Consider the following 18,954-nt stretch of genomic DNA (forward strand, 5'->3'; position numbering starts at 1 on the left):
GTCCCGCCGACACTCTGTCCTTCTACACCATCTCCTCTAATACACACACACACTCCTCACACACACCCTCACACACACCCTCCTCACCCTCACACACACCCACACACTCACCCACACACACACCCTCACCCTCACACACACCTTCACACACACAAACACTCACACACCTACACACATTCTACACCACATTCACTGAACTGCTCTATGCTGGGTTTTATGTTTATATGGGCTCCTCAGTGCGTCTGTGTGATATAGAATAGTATGTGTTTGTTTATGTGTGTGTGAGAGAGAGATGGATTGTGAGCGATGGTGTTTGTGTGAAAGTGTGTATGTGCTTTTGTGTGTGTGTGTGTGCGTGTGTGTGTGTGAAAGAGTGTAAGTGTGCATTAGTATATGTCTGAGACTGTGTTTGTGTGAGTGTGTGATTGTGAGTGTGTGTGCATTTGTGATAGAGTGTGTGTAATTGTGTATGTGTATGTGTGTGTGTGTGTGTGAGAGTGAGTGTGCACCTATCAAATCTTCATCATAATAATCTACAATTAAATTGTTTATGTAAATATATTGTTTATGATTGTGAGTTTATTATTTTTGGTAATTAAATCATTATGATTGTGAGTTTACTGTTTATTATTACTAATTAAATCTTTATGACTATAAATATATTGTGTATGATTGTGAGTTTATTGTTTATTTTTGGTAATTAAATAGATATGATTGTGAGTTTATTGTTTAAGAACAGTAAATATTATAAATATAAATAGGACAGATATCAGTGAACAGAAGCTCAGAAGATCTCAGTGCTTTTTAAGCTTCATCACAGAAATCTGTTATATGAAATGATTATGAGCGTCCTGTATCTGATATCTGAGAATATTCTGTACAGAATCTGATAATCTGATATTAAATTCTTCTTCAGATGTGAGATTATCATGTGCTGTGTTCAGTTTACCTCAGAAATCTGATGATGGAGCTGGAAATTACGTTACACCTGCATTCCAATTAAACATCACAATAATTTTACACAATTTCAAAATAAAAGGTTTTTATTGTTAATGAAAATGAACAAAATAATGAAACTGCAATTGAAAAAAAAGTTTTTGGTAATTTAAGTAAATAAAAACAGTAATAAAAAAAAAACTCAATTTGCCAGAGAGAATAGAGGTGTTAAAATAAATTTAGGACACTTACATCAGACTCACTGAATAGGAAAAGGAAATTAAATAAACTAAGAAAAGAAAGTTTATAAGAGATAAAAATGACTATAAAACTGGATACATACAGTGGCATGAAAAAGTATTTGCCCCTACAGATTTATTTTGTTTTTGCTTTTTTGTCATACTGATATTTTTCAGATTATTAAACAAACTTTAATATCAGACAAAGATAACCTGAGTAAATATAAAAAGCATTTTTTAAATGATAATTTTATTTATTAAAGTAAAGAAAACATTCAAACTAATCTAGTCCTGTGTGAAAAAGTATTTCCCCCTAAATCTAATAACTTAGTTGTGCCACCCAATCAAGCTTTAATGATAACTGATAACGAGTCTTTCTCATCTCTGTGGAGGAATTTAGTTCTACTCTTCTTTACAGAATTGTTTTAATTCAGACAAACTGGAAAATAAACGTCCTGTTTAAGATCATCTACAGCATCTCAATCAGACTTTAACTAGACCATCCAAAACCTTAATTTAGTTTTTTTAAGCCATTCAGAGGTGATGTGTTAAATGATGATGTGTTAATTTTACACCAGATGTAAAGGAAAACACACCTTCCAAAAAGTTCCACTTTTGTCTCTTCAGTCCAAAGAATATTTACCCAAAGTTTTGAATATCATCAAGATGTTAGTTGGTAAAAGTGAGACGGGCCGTTGTGTTCTTTTTGGTCAGCAGTGTTTTTTTATCTTGAAAGACTTCCCTCAGTCTCTTTCTTATTATTGAATCATTAAAACTAACCTTAACTGAGGCAGGTAAGACCTACAGTTCTTTAAATGTTGTTCTGGGTTCTTTTGGGATCTCCTGGATGAGTTGCTCATGCCCTTTTGGAGTAATTTTGGTCGGCCGGTCACTCCTGGGAAGATTCACCAGTGTTCAGTGTTTTCTCCATTAGTGAATAATAGCTCTCACTGTGGTTCTCTGGAGTCCCAAAGCTTTAGAAATGACTTTATAACCTTTTCCAGACTGATAAATTAGCAATGACTTTGTTTTCTCATCTGTATTTGAATTTCTTCAGATGAGGGTATAATAATGTGCTGCTTTTGGGATATTTTATCTGCTTCATGTTGTCAAACAGGTTCTATTTAAGAGATTTCCTGATTCTACAGATCAGGAAATATTAAGAGGTTAAATAACTCTAAGTAACGCATTACTGACATCACTGATTTTGTACCACCTTGGGATGCCTTAAGTACCACCACTGGTACAGGTACCACTGTACAAAATAATTACTAGTAGATTTTCTACAAAAAAATTCCCCATTTCTTCCAAAATTTTCCCTTGGGGATCAATAAAGTATCTATTTATTATCTATCTATCTACACTGTTACGGCTCTGTACAGATGCATACAGTGCTGCATTTGTCCTGCAGATGTCACCATTACCCAGAGTTAGAAGTGAATACCAGTACAGTACAGGCCATGGAAATATTTACGCATTTACTATATGACACTTAAAGGCACACTAGGTAGGATTTCCTTAATTTTTGAACTTTTTAAAGAAGTGAAATTACAGCTTGAATCTCACTGCAGCTTGCATTGAGGTGTAATAGGAGGAATAGCGGTGCTCTCGTGTCTGTGCCAGAGCTCCTCCTGTAAAGGCCCTGTCCCACTGCGATTGCGTCTAAATATCCACTAAAGTACGTCCAAATTTATCAGAAAACACTGCGTCCACTGAGTGAACGCGCTGCGTCCAAATTACATCCATATTCCGTCTAAATTGAAGTTGGACGCCGACTTCCAAATTTGTACGTCGACTTCCACTCTTCCACTTTTTGGAAGTCGACGTCCACTTTTTGGACGTCGACTTCCAACTATATATGGTTGTTTTTTCTAGTGAATCATCATTTCTTCTTGAGCTACAAGGGAGAGCACATCTATTCTCTTCTACACAACCATGGACCACAGATTCCTTGCAGTGATGGTGCAGCAGCAGAACATACTCCTCCATGTGCTGGACCAGACCGGGAGGAGGAGGAGGCGGCAGCAGGAGAGGACTGTATGGGCGGCGGCCGTCTTAGCGGAACCCTTCCTCTTGGCTAGCATCTTGGAAAGTGTGGAAAAGCGATGGACGCCAGAAAAATATTTTTATGGACGTTGACGTCCACCTGTACATGCCGTCCAAATATCCACTAAAATACGTCCGCACTGCGTCTAAATGTCCACAAAATTACATCCATATTAGTCGCCGTCTATTCCGAAAATTTTGGGAGGTACCAAAACCACTTTTGCGTCTAAAGTGGACGGCAACGTCTAAACTACGTCCACTTGGACGCTGCCGAGAACTGCGCCTCTTTACAGCACTGCGACCTGCTTTCAGACCTGTATGTAGTTCTAACAGTTCTACAAGGACTACAAAAACCCGCCATTTGTAGTTGGTTAATTCTTTACAGAAGCTAACTAGTAGTGATGGACACAGTAGCTCTTTTAGATTAACTAAATCATTAGAATCCGTTCACTAAAAATATTCGTTCAAAAGATTCGTTCATTCGAACGAATCTTTTGTGCTGTTCATCTGAGCTGAGGAGAAGCCCCGATGAATTCAGATAGTACCAGATAAAGACAGATTACAGGTAAATCAGTGGGTATTTCTGTTGTGTAAGGAGCCTAAAATGTTAATAAGAGAGTTAAAAGGTTATTAAAACAACCAGACTGTAAATATGTGATATATAAGTTGAGATAAAGTGTTTGGTTTAACTGCTAAAGCTGTATGCTAGCAGGCGGAAGCAAGCAGCGATTAGCATTTGCGATTTGCATCAGAGATCGCAAAGTGTAAAATATGGCTGTTTGTAAGCTTAGCTTGCAGTAAATTGCCCCAAACTGAAATATACATTTTAGTCTACATATATATATAACTTTACCTAGCCTATTCAATTTACTCTCTGCTGTTCCCTTCAAACCCTCCTACATACCTTTCAAATCATCATTAATACTCCTCCATGCCATCTTGTCTCCTGTGCCTGGACATTTAATTTTGGATCTTTGACCGATTCCTTTCTCCCTACCCATCCGCTTTCCGTTAGCCTTTAACCTATCAACACCTCCTTCATCCTCCACTCCTTCTGTGCTTGAGTTAGCCTCCATAGTATCAAAGGTATTGATTTCCTGTGGACTGTGGCACGTAACCTGCCGCTGGACTTCAGCCAACTGACTCAAACAATTCTATTCAAAGTATTGTTAAATGTGGGGCCCCTGCACTCCTTCACTCAAGCACCTCATCTTTCCTTGGTGAATCCTCAGTCCTCTCACTGATGTGACCTTGCTCCTTTCCACCTACCAACCCACCTGCCTCTATACTTAACCCACTTCTCGTAGTCATGTCCGTTCCAGAGTCCGTAACCATGTTATCTGCCTGTGAGTCATCTTCCACCCCTGCTCTTGCTGACTCCTGCGGTATTGCTTTTCATATAAATGTATACATGTATACATTTATTACACTCTGCAACTGTAGGAGGAGCCCACGAGCACAAAATCTCAATACTACCTAGTAGAGCTTTAATCATAACATACATCATATTCTTTTTTTTAGATTATTCAGCACTGAGTACTGAATGTTTATTAGTTATGCATATGATCATAAATACTACTTGGATTGATATAAAAAATATTTAAAATAATAAACTGAAAAACTGATGTATAATAATAATAATAATAATAATAATAAAAAATTCAGATTTATTAAAATTTAGTCTTGAGTGTGTGATGTGTGTATGGTAGCTGTGTTTGTAACTGTGTGTGGTATTTGACGAGGTAGTTCTAGGTGATGACCTGGTTGGGAGCATGACTAGCTTGTGGAAAGAAGCTGTTCCTCATCCTCTCTTTGTTCATCTTCAGAGAGTAAAAGTGTCTCCCAGACCACATCAGAGAAATGAGTCCATTGTTGGGATTTCTAACCCTCTGAAACACTGATTTTGTTAAGTTTGGAAAAAACAAGACATTGGGTTTTAGTGAACTCAAAAACTGTAAAAGAAACACAATCTACATTTTGATTGTTTTGATATACATTTTGATCTGCAGTAGAGTTAATTCTGACCTGTAGTGCAGCAGATACAACCTGCCATGCCTGCAGTGATTAGAAGACAGTGAGTAGAAGGATGATGGAGCCCATTTCAATGATGTACATTAGTTATAGGTGAGCAACCTTTGGGAAAGAACCTGTGCAGGAGGCATCTGCAGGACTGATCTAGTGTAGCAAAGGGCTTAGACGGGTAATCATCTACTTATCTATCAAACCTCCTCAATGCACCTTAGAATGAGAGAGAGGGAGAAAGTGAGAGAGAGGGACAAACAGAGAGAGAGAGAGAACTACATGAAGATCACGAGTTTGTAATTAAGCTTGAATTTGCTAAAAGGCAGACATTCATTTTTTAGTGTATAAACTAAAGACTACACTGCTGGAGTCTCTATTTTATCGTCCACTGAAACTCTGTATGTGCTGATGCTGAATTTTACTTGCAGATCTGAAACCCTGAATCAGAAAAGGTTGGACATTATGGGGAAAAAAAAGACCAGACAGTATAAACCTCAGGTATTTTAAGTAAGTAAAGTAACCAGGTGATTTGGTCCAAAAACACCCACAAATAAAGAGGATATACAGTTTGCAGCAAATGTATAATAAAATGATCAAAATGATTAAGAACAATGTTCATCAAAGACTGGAAATAATCTGCATATCTCTCCCTCTACAGCCCATAATAACATTAAACCATTTAAAGAATTGGGAGGAATTCCAGTGTCTAAACATCAAACCCAACGTTTACATAATTTAGCGGCTCACATTTAGCAATAAAGACAACAGTGCTGAGCCAACACTGATTTTCCTACAACCTGAAACTTCTGATGCCAAAAACAACTATTTACATATTGCTAAAATCAAGCATAAGAGCTAAAGTCTCTTGTTAAATTGTTAGAGCTTTAGACCTTATCACCACTGGCAGAGAGGAGAGCACTCAGCAAGCTGCTGAACACCATGGACAGTGTTCCCCACCCTCTGCACAGCACCATCACCAGGCAGAGAAGCTCATTTAGTGGCAGACTGCTGTCCCAGTCCTGCTCCAGGGACAGACTCCAAAAGTCTTTTGTCCCTCAGGCCATAAGACTGTTCAACTCATCTCAGCACAGCAAACTGAAGACTCTGTGACACTTTTTCATTCCGGCAAGTCTGGTCACTCCATGGACTCACCCTCATCTCTGCAGACACACTCTCAGAGAAGCCCCATTACATTATTTGTATGGTTTTCTGTTCTGCACTACTAGTTTATTTACTGTCCGCAGTTTTGATCTTTGCAAGTTTTGATTATATAACTGCATTCTTGCACTCTCTGTATGTCTGACATATCATCTTCTAAATCTCTAAATCTAAATCTTAGTTCACAGAATTCATAGAAAACACAAATACACTAATTTAACTTACATTTAAAGTATGTGTAACTAATTAACTAATGAATCAATATTCATAGTAGACACAATAATAACAGTTTTAGAGTAAAGTAAAATAATAGAAACACAAGGAGACACTCGTAAGTTTCTACCATTTATTACACATGATGACATTCTTAAATAAAATCGCTTCACTCAACAGTTCTTGCATAGATATATTACAATACCAATTTAAAAAAGAATTATGAAACAAACCAGTAACAAAAATAAACTCTTCTTTTTCTTTTTTCCTTAATAAAGAACATTATCATACTAATATTATATAATATAAATCATATTTGGAAATGCTCTTTACAGCAAAGAAAACACAGCTTAAAGGAACGGAGCGAGAGATCGGAGTGGAATAACAGGGAAAGAGAGCAGGAGGAGAGTGATGGATTTACAGGAGGAAACTTGGGAGAAGTCCGTAAATAGGAAAATCGACACAGAGACACTCTTTCAGTGTCAAACATTGACGGACTGATGGATGAAAAACTTCCCGAGCTGTTTGTGTTGAGGTTCAGCCTGAGTTCGGGTTTTCTCTGGAGTTCTGAATCAGTGTTGTGAATTAGGTTCATTCAGAGTTCTGAAAAAAAGATGTTGGTGGAGTCAGTTCATCTGTACACAGGAAATCCAAAGCAAAGTTAGGACCCGGTTTTGTTCTTGAGGAGTTTATGAGGGAATGTAACATGTAACACAATACAAAACTGACGTAACGAACATTAAAAACAAGACACTCGAGAACATGAAGACACTCCTGTTTTAAAGTTGGTTCTACAGGACTGGAGGAAAGTTGGAAAGTTCTAGGCATTAATAGAGTAAAGGTGTGGTAGAAGCTCCAAAGTACTGGGTAATTATGATAAAATATAAGATATGTTCCAATACACACAGCACATTTCTGGAGTTCTAAAATCTGGAGTTAAACAAAAATGTGTGAAAGTGTTAAATTGTGTGAGTTTATTCTCCAACTTAAACCACAAGTTGAGTTGAGGGGAACTCTTTGGCGGTGTAGTATTTCTGTAGTATAAATAACAAAGATAAACAAAGAGACAAGTAAACACGGAACAAAGATAAACCAAAAACCAATAACCAAAATAAACCAGTGAAACAAAAGAACATAAACCTAAACAAACAAGAGATACAGATAATAAACAAACTAAACAGGGCAAGGATATTTATACAAGGAATAAACTAAGAAATAAACAAGGAAATGGACTAAATATATATACAAGGCAAAAACAGAGAAAAACACAGAGCAAGGAACTAGGGGACGAGGAGAATAAAAGAGAGAAAACGAGGAGCGACAAAACAACAGAGGAAGGTGCAAAGACCGACGAAGACAAAGTGCCACAGGAAGACTATATATAAGAACAGGAAACAATGAACACCTGGGGAGACAGGTAACGAGCAGCGGAGTTACAAATAAGACAAGTGGTGGAAAACTACTGAGACAGGAGACACAGAGGAGCACAGGTCACGTGGGGATAACACACAGAGACATGAGACAGGGCCAGGACATGACACACACTCTAGATATCTGCATATCTACATAGCATCATATATTTACTTAGTCAGTCTTACTTAACATATTTCCGTGAAATATTTGTATATCGTGTAAGTTATGTGTATTGTTATTGAGTGTACTGTGTATATTGTTTATACTGTAGATGTATCTGTATATCATATTTTATATATATTTTATTTTATTATTCTTCTTGTAAATATTATTCTCTGCACATTGGTGGGAATCTGCACCCAAGTTTTTCACTCACATGTACACCTGTACTCTGTGACGTAACAATAAAAATCCATCCACCCCCATGCTTAACAGACAGGAGTTATTTGCATGAAATTCTGCATCCGTTCCCCCCAAATACAGTTAATTTCATTCAATTCTATTACTTGTTTCCACTTGTTTAGAGAGCTAGGCAGCTGCTTATAGGAGTCCATGGCTGCTGGTTGTTGGGGAGAGGTTGAGAAAAATTCAAAGTTTTCATAAAGCTTTACGTTTTTATCAGCATCTTTACTTAGTAATAACTTTGAATAAGCCACAGTCCTACAAATTAATTAAGTATGAAATCTTAGTAAAAGTTATTAATTCCAGGTTCAAACTACACAACTTTTAAATTGTCGTCAGATCAGTGTATCTTTCAACTACACAACTTATTTTTCTTGTACCGGGGAATATTTCGGTGGGTGTGGTTTGCACACTGATCAATGATAGAGTATAAGGAATCATGTAGTAACTTAAAAGTGTCAAACAAACTAAAATACGGGGGTGCTTTTAACTTGCGGTTTCTGAGGTTGGTAACTATGATGAACTTATCCTGTACAACAGAGGAAACTCTTGCGCTTCCTTTCATGGGAAGGTCCTTATGAGAGCCAGTTTCATCATAACGTTTTTGCGGTGACTGCACTTGAGGATATTTTCAAAGTTCTTGATTTTTTCTTTTTGGATTGACTGAGCTTAATTTCTTAAAGTGATTTTTTTCTTTATTTAGTTGAGTAGTTCTTGCCATAATATGGATTAGAACATTACTCAAATAGAGCTATATAGAGCAAACACATTAAGAGGCAAGGAATTCAAGTAATTAACTCTTGACGAGTTCAGCACAGCTGTTAACTAAAAGCCTGAATTCCAGGTGACTCTTCCTCATAAAACTGACTGAGAAAATCCAGCCAAAATGTGCAAAACTGTCATCTAAGCCAGAGGTGCTACTTTGAAGAATGTAAAATATGAAACATATTCTGGTTTGTTCAACACATTTTTTTTGTTTATTAAATAATTATTAAATATTTTTTTCTTAACTGGTCCCGGGACCCACATTTTTAAATGGTCATTAAGTCGCAACCCACTTTTATAGAATACAAACCAAACAAATACATTTTAAAAAATAGTCTTCAAAATACCATTTAAACATACATATGAAAGCAAAGTGAATTTGAAAATGAGGAGGAACATGACAACCATGTATAAAAGTTACTACAGTAAAATTAAATATCAAATCCTCACAAAATTAATAAGGCCACAAAATTAGATATATTTTAGTTCTCTGCATAGTTATGCATTCAGAGTACATTATTAAGAAACTCCTTCAGATGAGCATTAGTTTAAAAAAAAAGAATAAACAATGTGTCCGCTACCCACGTTTTGGCCCGACCCACCAGTTGAGAATCACTGGTTAAGATGAGATTAGTATTAATTTACAATACAGAACATTTTAAAATAATGACACTGAATTTAAGGTGTATCCAAACTTTTGACTGGTACTGTGGATCTGAAGGTGAATATTTTTACTTTTACTCCAGTGGAGGTCTAAAGGGAGGAGTTTAAGTGGAGTAATATGTGATGTTGGGTATCTGTACTGTAACTGCAGTACAGGGTGTGTGTAGTTCCTCCAGCACTGTGAGCTGCTGAGTGTAGATCTCTGGATCTAGGCAGCACTACAGTACTGACTATAGTACTGTACAGTATCTACAGACTAGAGGAGGGTTTAGACTCTGGAGTCTAGTCTCACTCGCTGGAGAAACTTTCTGAGTGAACAGTTAAGAGCTTCTGTAAGAGTGATAAACGCTATAAATGTAAATGTATAAATAAAGCCCTGTTTTCACAGTCAGACTGATAACAGTTCCAGTATTTCCACAGTTCTACAGACTGAACTCGCTCTGTAATCCTGATACATCACTTCTGTACACTAAGAACACGCGTTATTTACACTCTATTTTATATAAAGCTAAGAAGGAGAGGAACTCCAGGCTGTAAAAGCTGTTTAATCTGCAGTTTATAAACTCTAAACTCACCTTCTGACTCCTGCTGCAGAGCTGAGGCAGATTCTACAGGGAACACCTTACCGTAATGATCAGATTATAAGCGCCCTAGAAATTATTCCCTGCTGAAAGAACTGCATCACTGTATTCTGCTTTATACTGTATAAATGTTTATGGTTTATGATGATCTGGAGCTGGTTTAGATAGTAACCCAGTCTGACCAGGCAGACCAGAATACCAGCAATACTTACGCTGTTCTGTTATGGTTGGTTTATTCAGAAAAACAGCCCATATGGAAAAGAAATGTATGTCGTGGTGTCAAAATAAATCTAATTGATAATGGGTATTTAAATGTGAATAAAAAATCAGTGTTAGAAACGCTTAGATTTGTATAATAAATATTTGAATTAACACAACAATATTCTATGACTAAATCATGTATAAAATCATGAATACAATTTTTAATATGATGGTAGCTCCCTGTTTTAACTGCCTGATTTAACGTGTTAATGTTGACAGCCCTAATAAAAATGTATTTATAAAATATATTTTTAAAAAGTATGAAATGGCCAAAATATTAGGCTTCTTTAATATATAATTGTTTGAAATACATTTTGCAATTTAGGAATATATTTAAAATGTATTTCACATATAAAGGTTTACATACATTTCTATTCCATGTGTGTTAAATGTAAAAAAAACTGTATTTCTTTCCCATATATAATATAAATATATAGATCTGTCACAATAATTACATTATCAGATTATTGTACAATATACAGGCATAATCTCAGTAATTGTTGCTAACTGCAGAACTGCTCACTGTGTTTACATAAAAAGGAAATTCATTATAATGAATGAGGCAGAAAGTTAACTCCGTTTTAAAACAGCAGTTTGATTTTTCTGAAACTGGAGAATTATTTTATTTTTAAGTGTTGCTATTTTAATCAGCTTCTATTTTATTCTTGAGGTTTAATTTAATTTAATTTTTGATGTTTTGGCCCCATCTACTCAATAAAACATGTCACAACATCCAGCATAGGAAATGATATGATACCAAACAAACAAATTAATAAACGATTATAAATATAGTGACTCGTTTATTTGCATTTATTTAATATATTTTAACAAAATAATAATAAAAATACAAAGTAAAATGATAAAATGATAACTAATTCATCATTGAATATATAACGGTAATAATAAAATAATTAACAAATAATATTCATAAACATTAATAAGTAATTATTGAATATATAATGTCAGTAATAATATTAAAAACAAAAAACAAATAATTATTGTCATTGTTTGTATTAATTTAATATTAATATTTTTTGTATTTATTTTCTACTTTGTAAGTAATACAAATTGTAATAATAATAATAATAATAATAATAATAATAATAATAATAATAATAATAAGAAGAAGAAGAAGAAGAAGAAGAAGAAAAATAAATTATTATTAATAGTTAATTATTATTATTATTATAATTTTCATTAATATTACTTACTGTTAGCCATATTAGATCATTTTGTTGTTAAGGTTTCATTTGTTTTTATTAATAAAATATGAGACAGTAAAATCATAATTATGATTAAAATGTTTATTTTCAGGTTGTAAGTCAGTGAGAGTGAAGCAGATGAAGTGTAATAATTAATAATATATTAATAATAATTAATAGAGAAACTCTAGGCTGCTAAAAAAAATCTGAGTGACAGACTCTCTGACCAATGAGAGCACTGCGTGGGCGGGGCTGTGTCACCGTGTCCTAAGCTCTGATTGGTCAGTGTTACAGCGCGAGCTCTCTCCTGGGTTAGAGGAGGGTTAGCTGGAGGTCCTCCATTATGATGATCAGGTTTATTTACAGTATCAGTAAGATATCAGTGCAGTATGAGTGTTATTCTCAGTTCTGAGCTCCGTGTGAGGGATATAAAGGAGTTGGACTGAAAGCTGAGGACTTTTCTCTGAGCTGAACGTTACTGGAGCTGAACTGAGGAGCTGCTTCACGGGTTAAATTCTCTCTTTAAAAGGTGAGGAACCGGATACTTTCAGGAGTGGAGCTGCAGAGTGAGTTAGACTGAGTCTAAACTCATATCTAGCTGTATCTGTGGGTCAGTCTGAGGGGGAAAGGGGTTAGCGTTAGCTAGGGTACAGTTAGCCGCGCTGAGGCGAATTTTATCCCTTTCCCGCGCTTTTCAGCCCCAGCGCGAGACCCCCTTTTCCCGCGCTTTTCAGCTCCGGCGCGAGACCCCCCTCACAGAGCGCGCTCTGCTCTCAGCAGTGCAGATTAGCAGCCACAGTTAATCCCACACAGCACTAAACACTGCTTTAAACACTATGGAGCAGTTTCACACGCTGGGATTAAGCAGTCTCGAACTAAACAGCTTTTAGAATAGAGATTTTCCTCTTGGACTTAATCCCTGCCCGGGATCCCTGGTTTAATTAAAAGCACAATAAAATGTGTACATTTTAAACTTTATTTTATTTAGTAGTCTTTCTAAAGGAAGAAGGTTTCTCACTAAAATCCACTAAAACTGTAAAAGTAACCTATTATTATGTTATATTATATAAGTTATTATGGTTAAGTTTGTCATTTATTAAACACGAATCAGGTGATGTATTTTGCATGAAGCATTATGCTACCATGCCTGTAGATTATTTATTAAGCTTTTGTATTTTCAGATTTTATCTTGTGTAAATGTGTATCTTAGTAAAAAACTTTTAATAAATGTCATGTAACATTAATTCAGAATTCTCTCACTGAATAAAAAAAGGATTTAGCAGAAATTCAGCCCCACTTTTCAGTCTGGGTCTGAGTGTGGTGAGACAGCGATACAGGTCTGAGTTGAACCACCAGGAGTTAAATATAAGAAGTTATCATATAGAATAAATTACTCTGTTGGATATCACAGTGATGTTACGAGAACAGATAAATTATTATTAAAACTATTTGTCTATAACTGGATGTGCAGCAGTGAGTAAGTGAAGAATGCAGGGAGTGGAAAGCTGTATGTCAGTTTAAGTTAAGATGCTGCTGCCTTATTTTGAATGGAGTATTGTACATTGTCTTCTAGTTATATAGAGTGGATTTTTTATTATATACTCTTACACCGATCAGCCATAACATTAACAGCACCTTCTTGTTTTTAAACAGTTTTTTTCTAAGCTTAACTGTTCATGTAGAATCACTTAGTAGTTATACATATTATCATTTTATTATTATTTTTTTATTATACACAGATCAGATATTACTATTTGGTTGGTGTGTAATAATTCTCAGCACTGCAGGGACACTGATTAGCATACTGGTGGTGTATGAGGTGTTAGTATGTGTTGCTCTGGTGGTACAAGTGGGTCAGGTATAGTAGGGTTGAAGTAAAAGTTTTAGCTTTATTAAATGAACACTAATCTATTTTTTTTATTTGAACAATATCTGCTTAAAATGATGCATAGAAATTCACTAAATGTAGGTAAATATCTTTATTTTACTCTGCTGTAAGAGCTCAAAGGAGCAGTAAATTACTGTTAAAACTTTTTAAAATGCTAAATCGGTCAATTACAATCAAAATGCCTTTTTACAGGGAAATGAAAATAATGTTAAAAGAAGCATCTGTTTTTATAGTCAAGTGACCTGATCCAGCACACAGGGCACATCGCCCTCCAGTGACAACAAGTGTGAAATATTACTGTATACCAGAGTTCACTAACAGGTGGATCCAGATATTGTCCAAAACCGATCTTGTGTTACTTTCCAAGCTTTTACCAGTTTAGAGGCCCAGGAAACACACAGCCCAATCACACATGCTGTAAATATCAGAAGTAACTCTGCTCAGCCAATTAGATATGTGCATTATGAAGAGCATTGCTGCACACTGGGAGTGATGAGGTGATAAACAGCAGTTTAAAAGGAAAGTGAGTTAGAGGAAAGTTAATTTGCATGGTGCAGGTTTGAAAGAGAAAAGTGAAAACTGGGCTAATTATCAATAATTGCGCAAGATGTGAAGGAGAGAGATATTAAGAAGGAAATAAAGAGAAGAGAGGATAAAGCTGATTGGCTGTTTAAATGTGAAAGTTTAATTGTAAATAATATGTATTTAAATTATGAATTGGTAAAACTGTTAAGATGTTAAAAGAAGTTAAAAAATAAATAAATGTGTTTATTGTTTTGTATGTCTTTGTTATTAGCATAAATAGTTATACAGTTAAAGTTATACAGTTAATTATCTAAATCTGGATGTGGAGGTTTAGTAAAAAGAAGAAGCAGCTGTGTATCTAGTGAATGAAGTGTTAGCAGCACTATGGTTGCTGGAGTAGAAGAAAAAATCTGCCTCCTACATCAGTTAAATCACGCAGTGTGTAACAGGAGTGTTCAGGCTTCACTGTAACATTTACTGATGTCTGTAAGCAACACTGCTGCAGTGTGTAGCACTGTGGCACAGGAAAATAATATAACTGCTACGGTACGTCCAGCACAGCTACACATTTACATCTTCATCACCCTGTTTCAGAGATCAAACCGGGAGCAGAACAACACACAACTTCTCACCACATCATTTAATCAGCCCTTTACTGTAGAATCAGTACGGGATAAAGCTATAACTACATCTACTGGGGTGTTTATCACTGCAGACCTGGCCTCATACTCCAATACTGAAAACAGGAAAGTGCTTGAGCCACAAAATCCCCTCACTCTCACACTTCAGTACGAAGATCATGCCAGATCTTTATAAACAGGAAGAATCTGTGAGATGTGTGATCTGTTACCCCACTATTACTGAGGGATTTTATGTGAATAGGAATGGAGGGGAGGGTATAAAAACAGGATTAAGAGAAAACAGTCAAACTACAGACTGAGAAAAGAGTTTAGAATGTAATTGTATAAGTAGTAATGTAGTTGTTTCCCTTCTGCAGTGATGACTTAAATCCAGGGCTTATTCAGCTTCTTGTAACCAAAAATGAGTGTTTAGCTTTTTGTTGCAAACTAAATATCCTCAATGTGCTACATTCTTTATACTGCTCATATGTTTTTAAGCCTGACGTAGAAAAAAAGTAAAACCATATTTATTATTATTATTAACATTTTAATAGATTTGAAAGCGAAATTTGTCAGTTATATCCTTATAATCTAAACACTTGTTTTCTCTTGTAGTTATTTTTTTAATATCAGTGTGATAATGGGCTACAGGTGAATTTGATTGGACCTTGTTCTATATGCTGTTGACTGTTGATGTTTAATGTGGGTAAAATGTGCTCCAACTGGTTTTAAACTGCTTGTCTGCTTTTCTTAAGAAAAGAAAATGCAGTCAGTTCCTCATTCATTCCAGTGGAGTGTGTGTACAAATCTACAAAATGCTGTTTAAAACAATCCAACCTGCCTTATTAGGAAACCCAGTGCTGACTAAATCCTGAGAAAAACACATTGAGTTATTTTAACTGATTTATATTAAATATTTAATACTTTAAATTTATTGATTCTGCTAATTATTCTGAATTATTTGTCCGCGGACATTTGCCATAGATTTAGAGAAATTGACACAATTCCAACTCCAGATTGTTCTGTCTCATCAGGAGGGGCAGCATGCATGTTTTTTGGTTTAATGTGTGTTTTCATAAAGCTGATTTCTAAATACTTAGCAAACAGCAAAGCAACCATCTGGTTTATCAGATTTGCTACTGATCAACAACATTGCAGTTTTCTTCAGCAAATGCAATTTTCTATCATTTTATTTACTAATTTTAATTTATGATAGTATATAACTATATAGTACTGATGGTTAAATAAGTAATATAAGTTGTATTATTGTGAGAGATTGGCATTTTGATAAAGAGCTGATGTGATTTGTGTGTGTCTAATATAGGAGTGGATATCCTGAAAAAGATGGAGCTGACCCCTCTGTATACCTCTGAAGACTGACCTCAGGAACAGGTAACACTGCTGTGATTTATATCATTATCTATCATCTTCAGTACGACTTAGAATACTTAACTCAGTATTCAGTGCTGCTTTCATATTGTGAGCGACACAGTGTGTAAAAGGAGACAGATCTACATGTTCATCACTACAGAGCGTGATTATACTCTTTTCAGTCTTGTTTTGTTTAGAATTTAGCCCTCCAATCAGAGACCACTCAGCAGTTAGACTGGTTTCCAGTAGTGTAACTACAGACCACACACCACCATTGATCCAACTACTGACTACAGTATAGATCAGACTAGAAATCACTAACTACTGAACACAGACTACTTATCCTCTGCATTACTGAGATTTAGATCAAACCGGTTTTAGAGACGCTGTTCAGTGATCCACACCCACAGTGATTTGATCTCACACTCAGTAATGCTGTAAACAGTTGATCACTGACGTCCAGGAGGTGAATATATCGTTTCTTTAAAATCAGACACAGTGTCCTGAAATATAAAGGTAAGGAATAACTCCTGATTATGAATTTATGCTGTGACTGTAATATTTACTGTATGTACTTTGTGCTTATTAAGTCATGTACTTTTATTTGAGGGTTTTATTTTATTTTATTTATTAGTTTATTTACAATGCTGTGCATTGTTTGCTTTATCAGGAAAATTGTGTGTGAGAGGAGAATATGTGTTTTCTGATAAAAAAAAAAATAAGACCCAGTGTATAAGACAGAAACTATTTTTCGTTTCAATGGTGATGCTACACCTGCATAAGGAATAAAACACTAAAAAATAAATAGAAACTTATCTGATAGATTTTAATGTATTATTTGTATTAAATATAATTGTGCCAATGCAAAGGGAAATACCAATAATTATCACTTGTTTTAGTAACTAATACAAACTAAGACATGTTGTGACAGTAACATACCAGATAAAGAGCAATCCTGAACTACATGTAACTGTCAGGGTCAGGCAGAGTTGAGATAAGCAGAAATATGATAAAAGGCCTTTAATGAAAAAAGGGAAATCCAAACTCATGGTCAACCACAGGTAGGATCAGAGAGACAGTCCAGGTCAATAGAAGAGCAGGTCACTATAAGAGATCATACACAGAAAAGCCAATAATACAGGCAATATAAATACTTTGTGGACAGAGAGAACCAATCAAATACTCTGCAGGGAGTGAGTAAAGTGCAGGGGTACATATACTGAGTGAAACAGGTAAAGTCGATATTCAGGTGATTGTGGTCTAATTAGTCATGTGAGAGGGTGAATGAGTGATGTCAGTGTGTGGTGCATTCTGGGCAATGGAGTCCGGAGCTGGGAGATCGCTGATAGACACAGGAGGAATATAAGTGCCTTCAGTACCAGGTGTGACAGTAACCAGTAGAGTTTCATCAGACCTGCAGTGTTGTCTGTGATTTAATCAGCTATATATAAGCAGCTCAATCAGCTCATTTATGAAGCTAAACAAAAAATTTCAGACAATAAGATTCACTTCTCTGAACTGAACATCCATTAGAACCTGATCTGTTCAGTCAGGATCACCAAGCAGGTGCTCGTTATAGTTATTAACGTCTCTATATCCTATAATACTACAGTATACTACCATATCCAGTTATAAATGGTGAGATAAATAATAGATCTTCAGAAGTGTAGTTGAAGAGTGAGGGCGTGACACACCAGCACCAGCCTGTTCTTTCATTTCTGTGGAACTCTCTCTCCGGGTTCAGAGGAGGTGAAGGAGTGAGAGCATCAGATTCTTATTTTAGTTTTCATTATGTGTAAAGGATTATGTTCATATTACAGGCTTGAAGACAATATTTTTCAGAGCACAAAATCATATTTTTTCAAATCAGGATTGAGCCACATAAATGTATTCCAACCAGTGACTGTATAAAGCATGGACACCATGCTTCCATTCCCTTCTGTTCTATAAAGTTGAAGCCAGGATTTCGGCCATGTTGTTAAAAAAAGCGTATGCCTCCTTCTCAAACTACTGACCGCACAATAGTAATGTTGTGCCTGAGTTGTTGTCTTTGTTTATTTTCGTTTTCAGTAAAACCCAGAACCGGTTCTTGTTATTTTGCAGATATACAGTCTCTCTCTCTCTATCTCTCTCTCTCTCTCTCTCTCAGTGTCCTGAGTTACTCCTGTGTGTCGAATGTGGTTTGTTGGAATCTGAAAGCAGTTTCTGTAATGAAATGTAGATGAAGTTCAGATAAACTCTTTCAGTTCTAATCATGATCTAACCTGATCTCACAGTTTATCTGTTAACACACACAGGTTTCTACTATTAAAATACTTCCAGTCTAATTTCTGTGTGGATATATGGATATTAGAATCTATATAATCTAGTTTTACACAGTAACAGTAGATATTGAAGGAGCTCATTTTCAGTTTTTCTGTAGAAAAATACAGCTTTTGTAACTGGAGAGAGACTGACTTCAGAAATAGACCGCTTGTGTAAACATAAATTACTCAACTCTGAGCTGATTGTATTGAGTTTCCATACACTGATCTGCATTTCTAATTGTTTAACCTGTAAACATTGGTTCTTTCTTTAATCAAATAACATGACATAGAATCTTTACTTTGAACAGAATCAGTTCTAAACAGTAAATAAACAAATTAGTTA

General features: G+C 35.5%; 1 protein-coding gene across 9 annotated transcripts in view; it reads left to right on the forward strand.

Annotated features, from left to right (window-relative positions):
- LOC103029360 (ribonuclease inhibitor-like) overlaps window positions 1–18,954 on the forward strand; it is a 605,885-nt gene that overhangs the window by 548,379 nt on the left and 38,552 nt on the right. For 3 of the 9 annotated variants that reach the window (XM_049470087.1, XM_049470086.1, XM_049470090.1), the window contains one exon: window positions 1–488. This exon is cut by the window's left edge and continues 384 nt beyond it. The exons of 5 other annotated variants lie outside the window; for them this stretch is intronic. In XM_049470087.1, coding sequence (XP_049326044.1) covers window positions 1–260 — 260 coding nt within the window. In that variant the 3' untranslated portion in view covers window positions 261–488. Of the gene's footprint in view, window positions 490–18,954 lie in introns of those variants that run through there. One more of the 9 variants, XM_049470077.1, reaches the window with a different exon arrangement.

This window comes from Astyanax mexicanus, chromosome 21, assembly GCF_023375975.1.
Source record: "Astyanax mexicanus isolate ESR-SI-001 chromosome 21, AstMex3_surface, whole genome shotgun sequence".
Classification (NCBI taxonomy): domain Eukaryota; kingdom Metazoa; phylum Chordata; class Actinopteri; order Characiformes; family Acestrorhamphidae; genus Astyanax; species Astyanax mexicanus.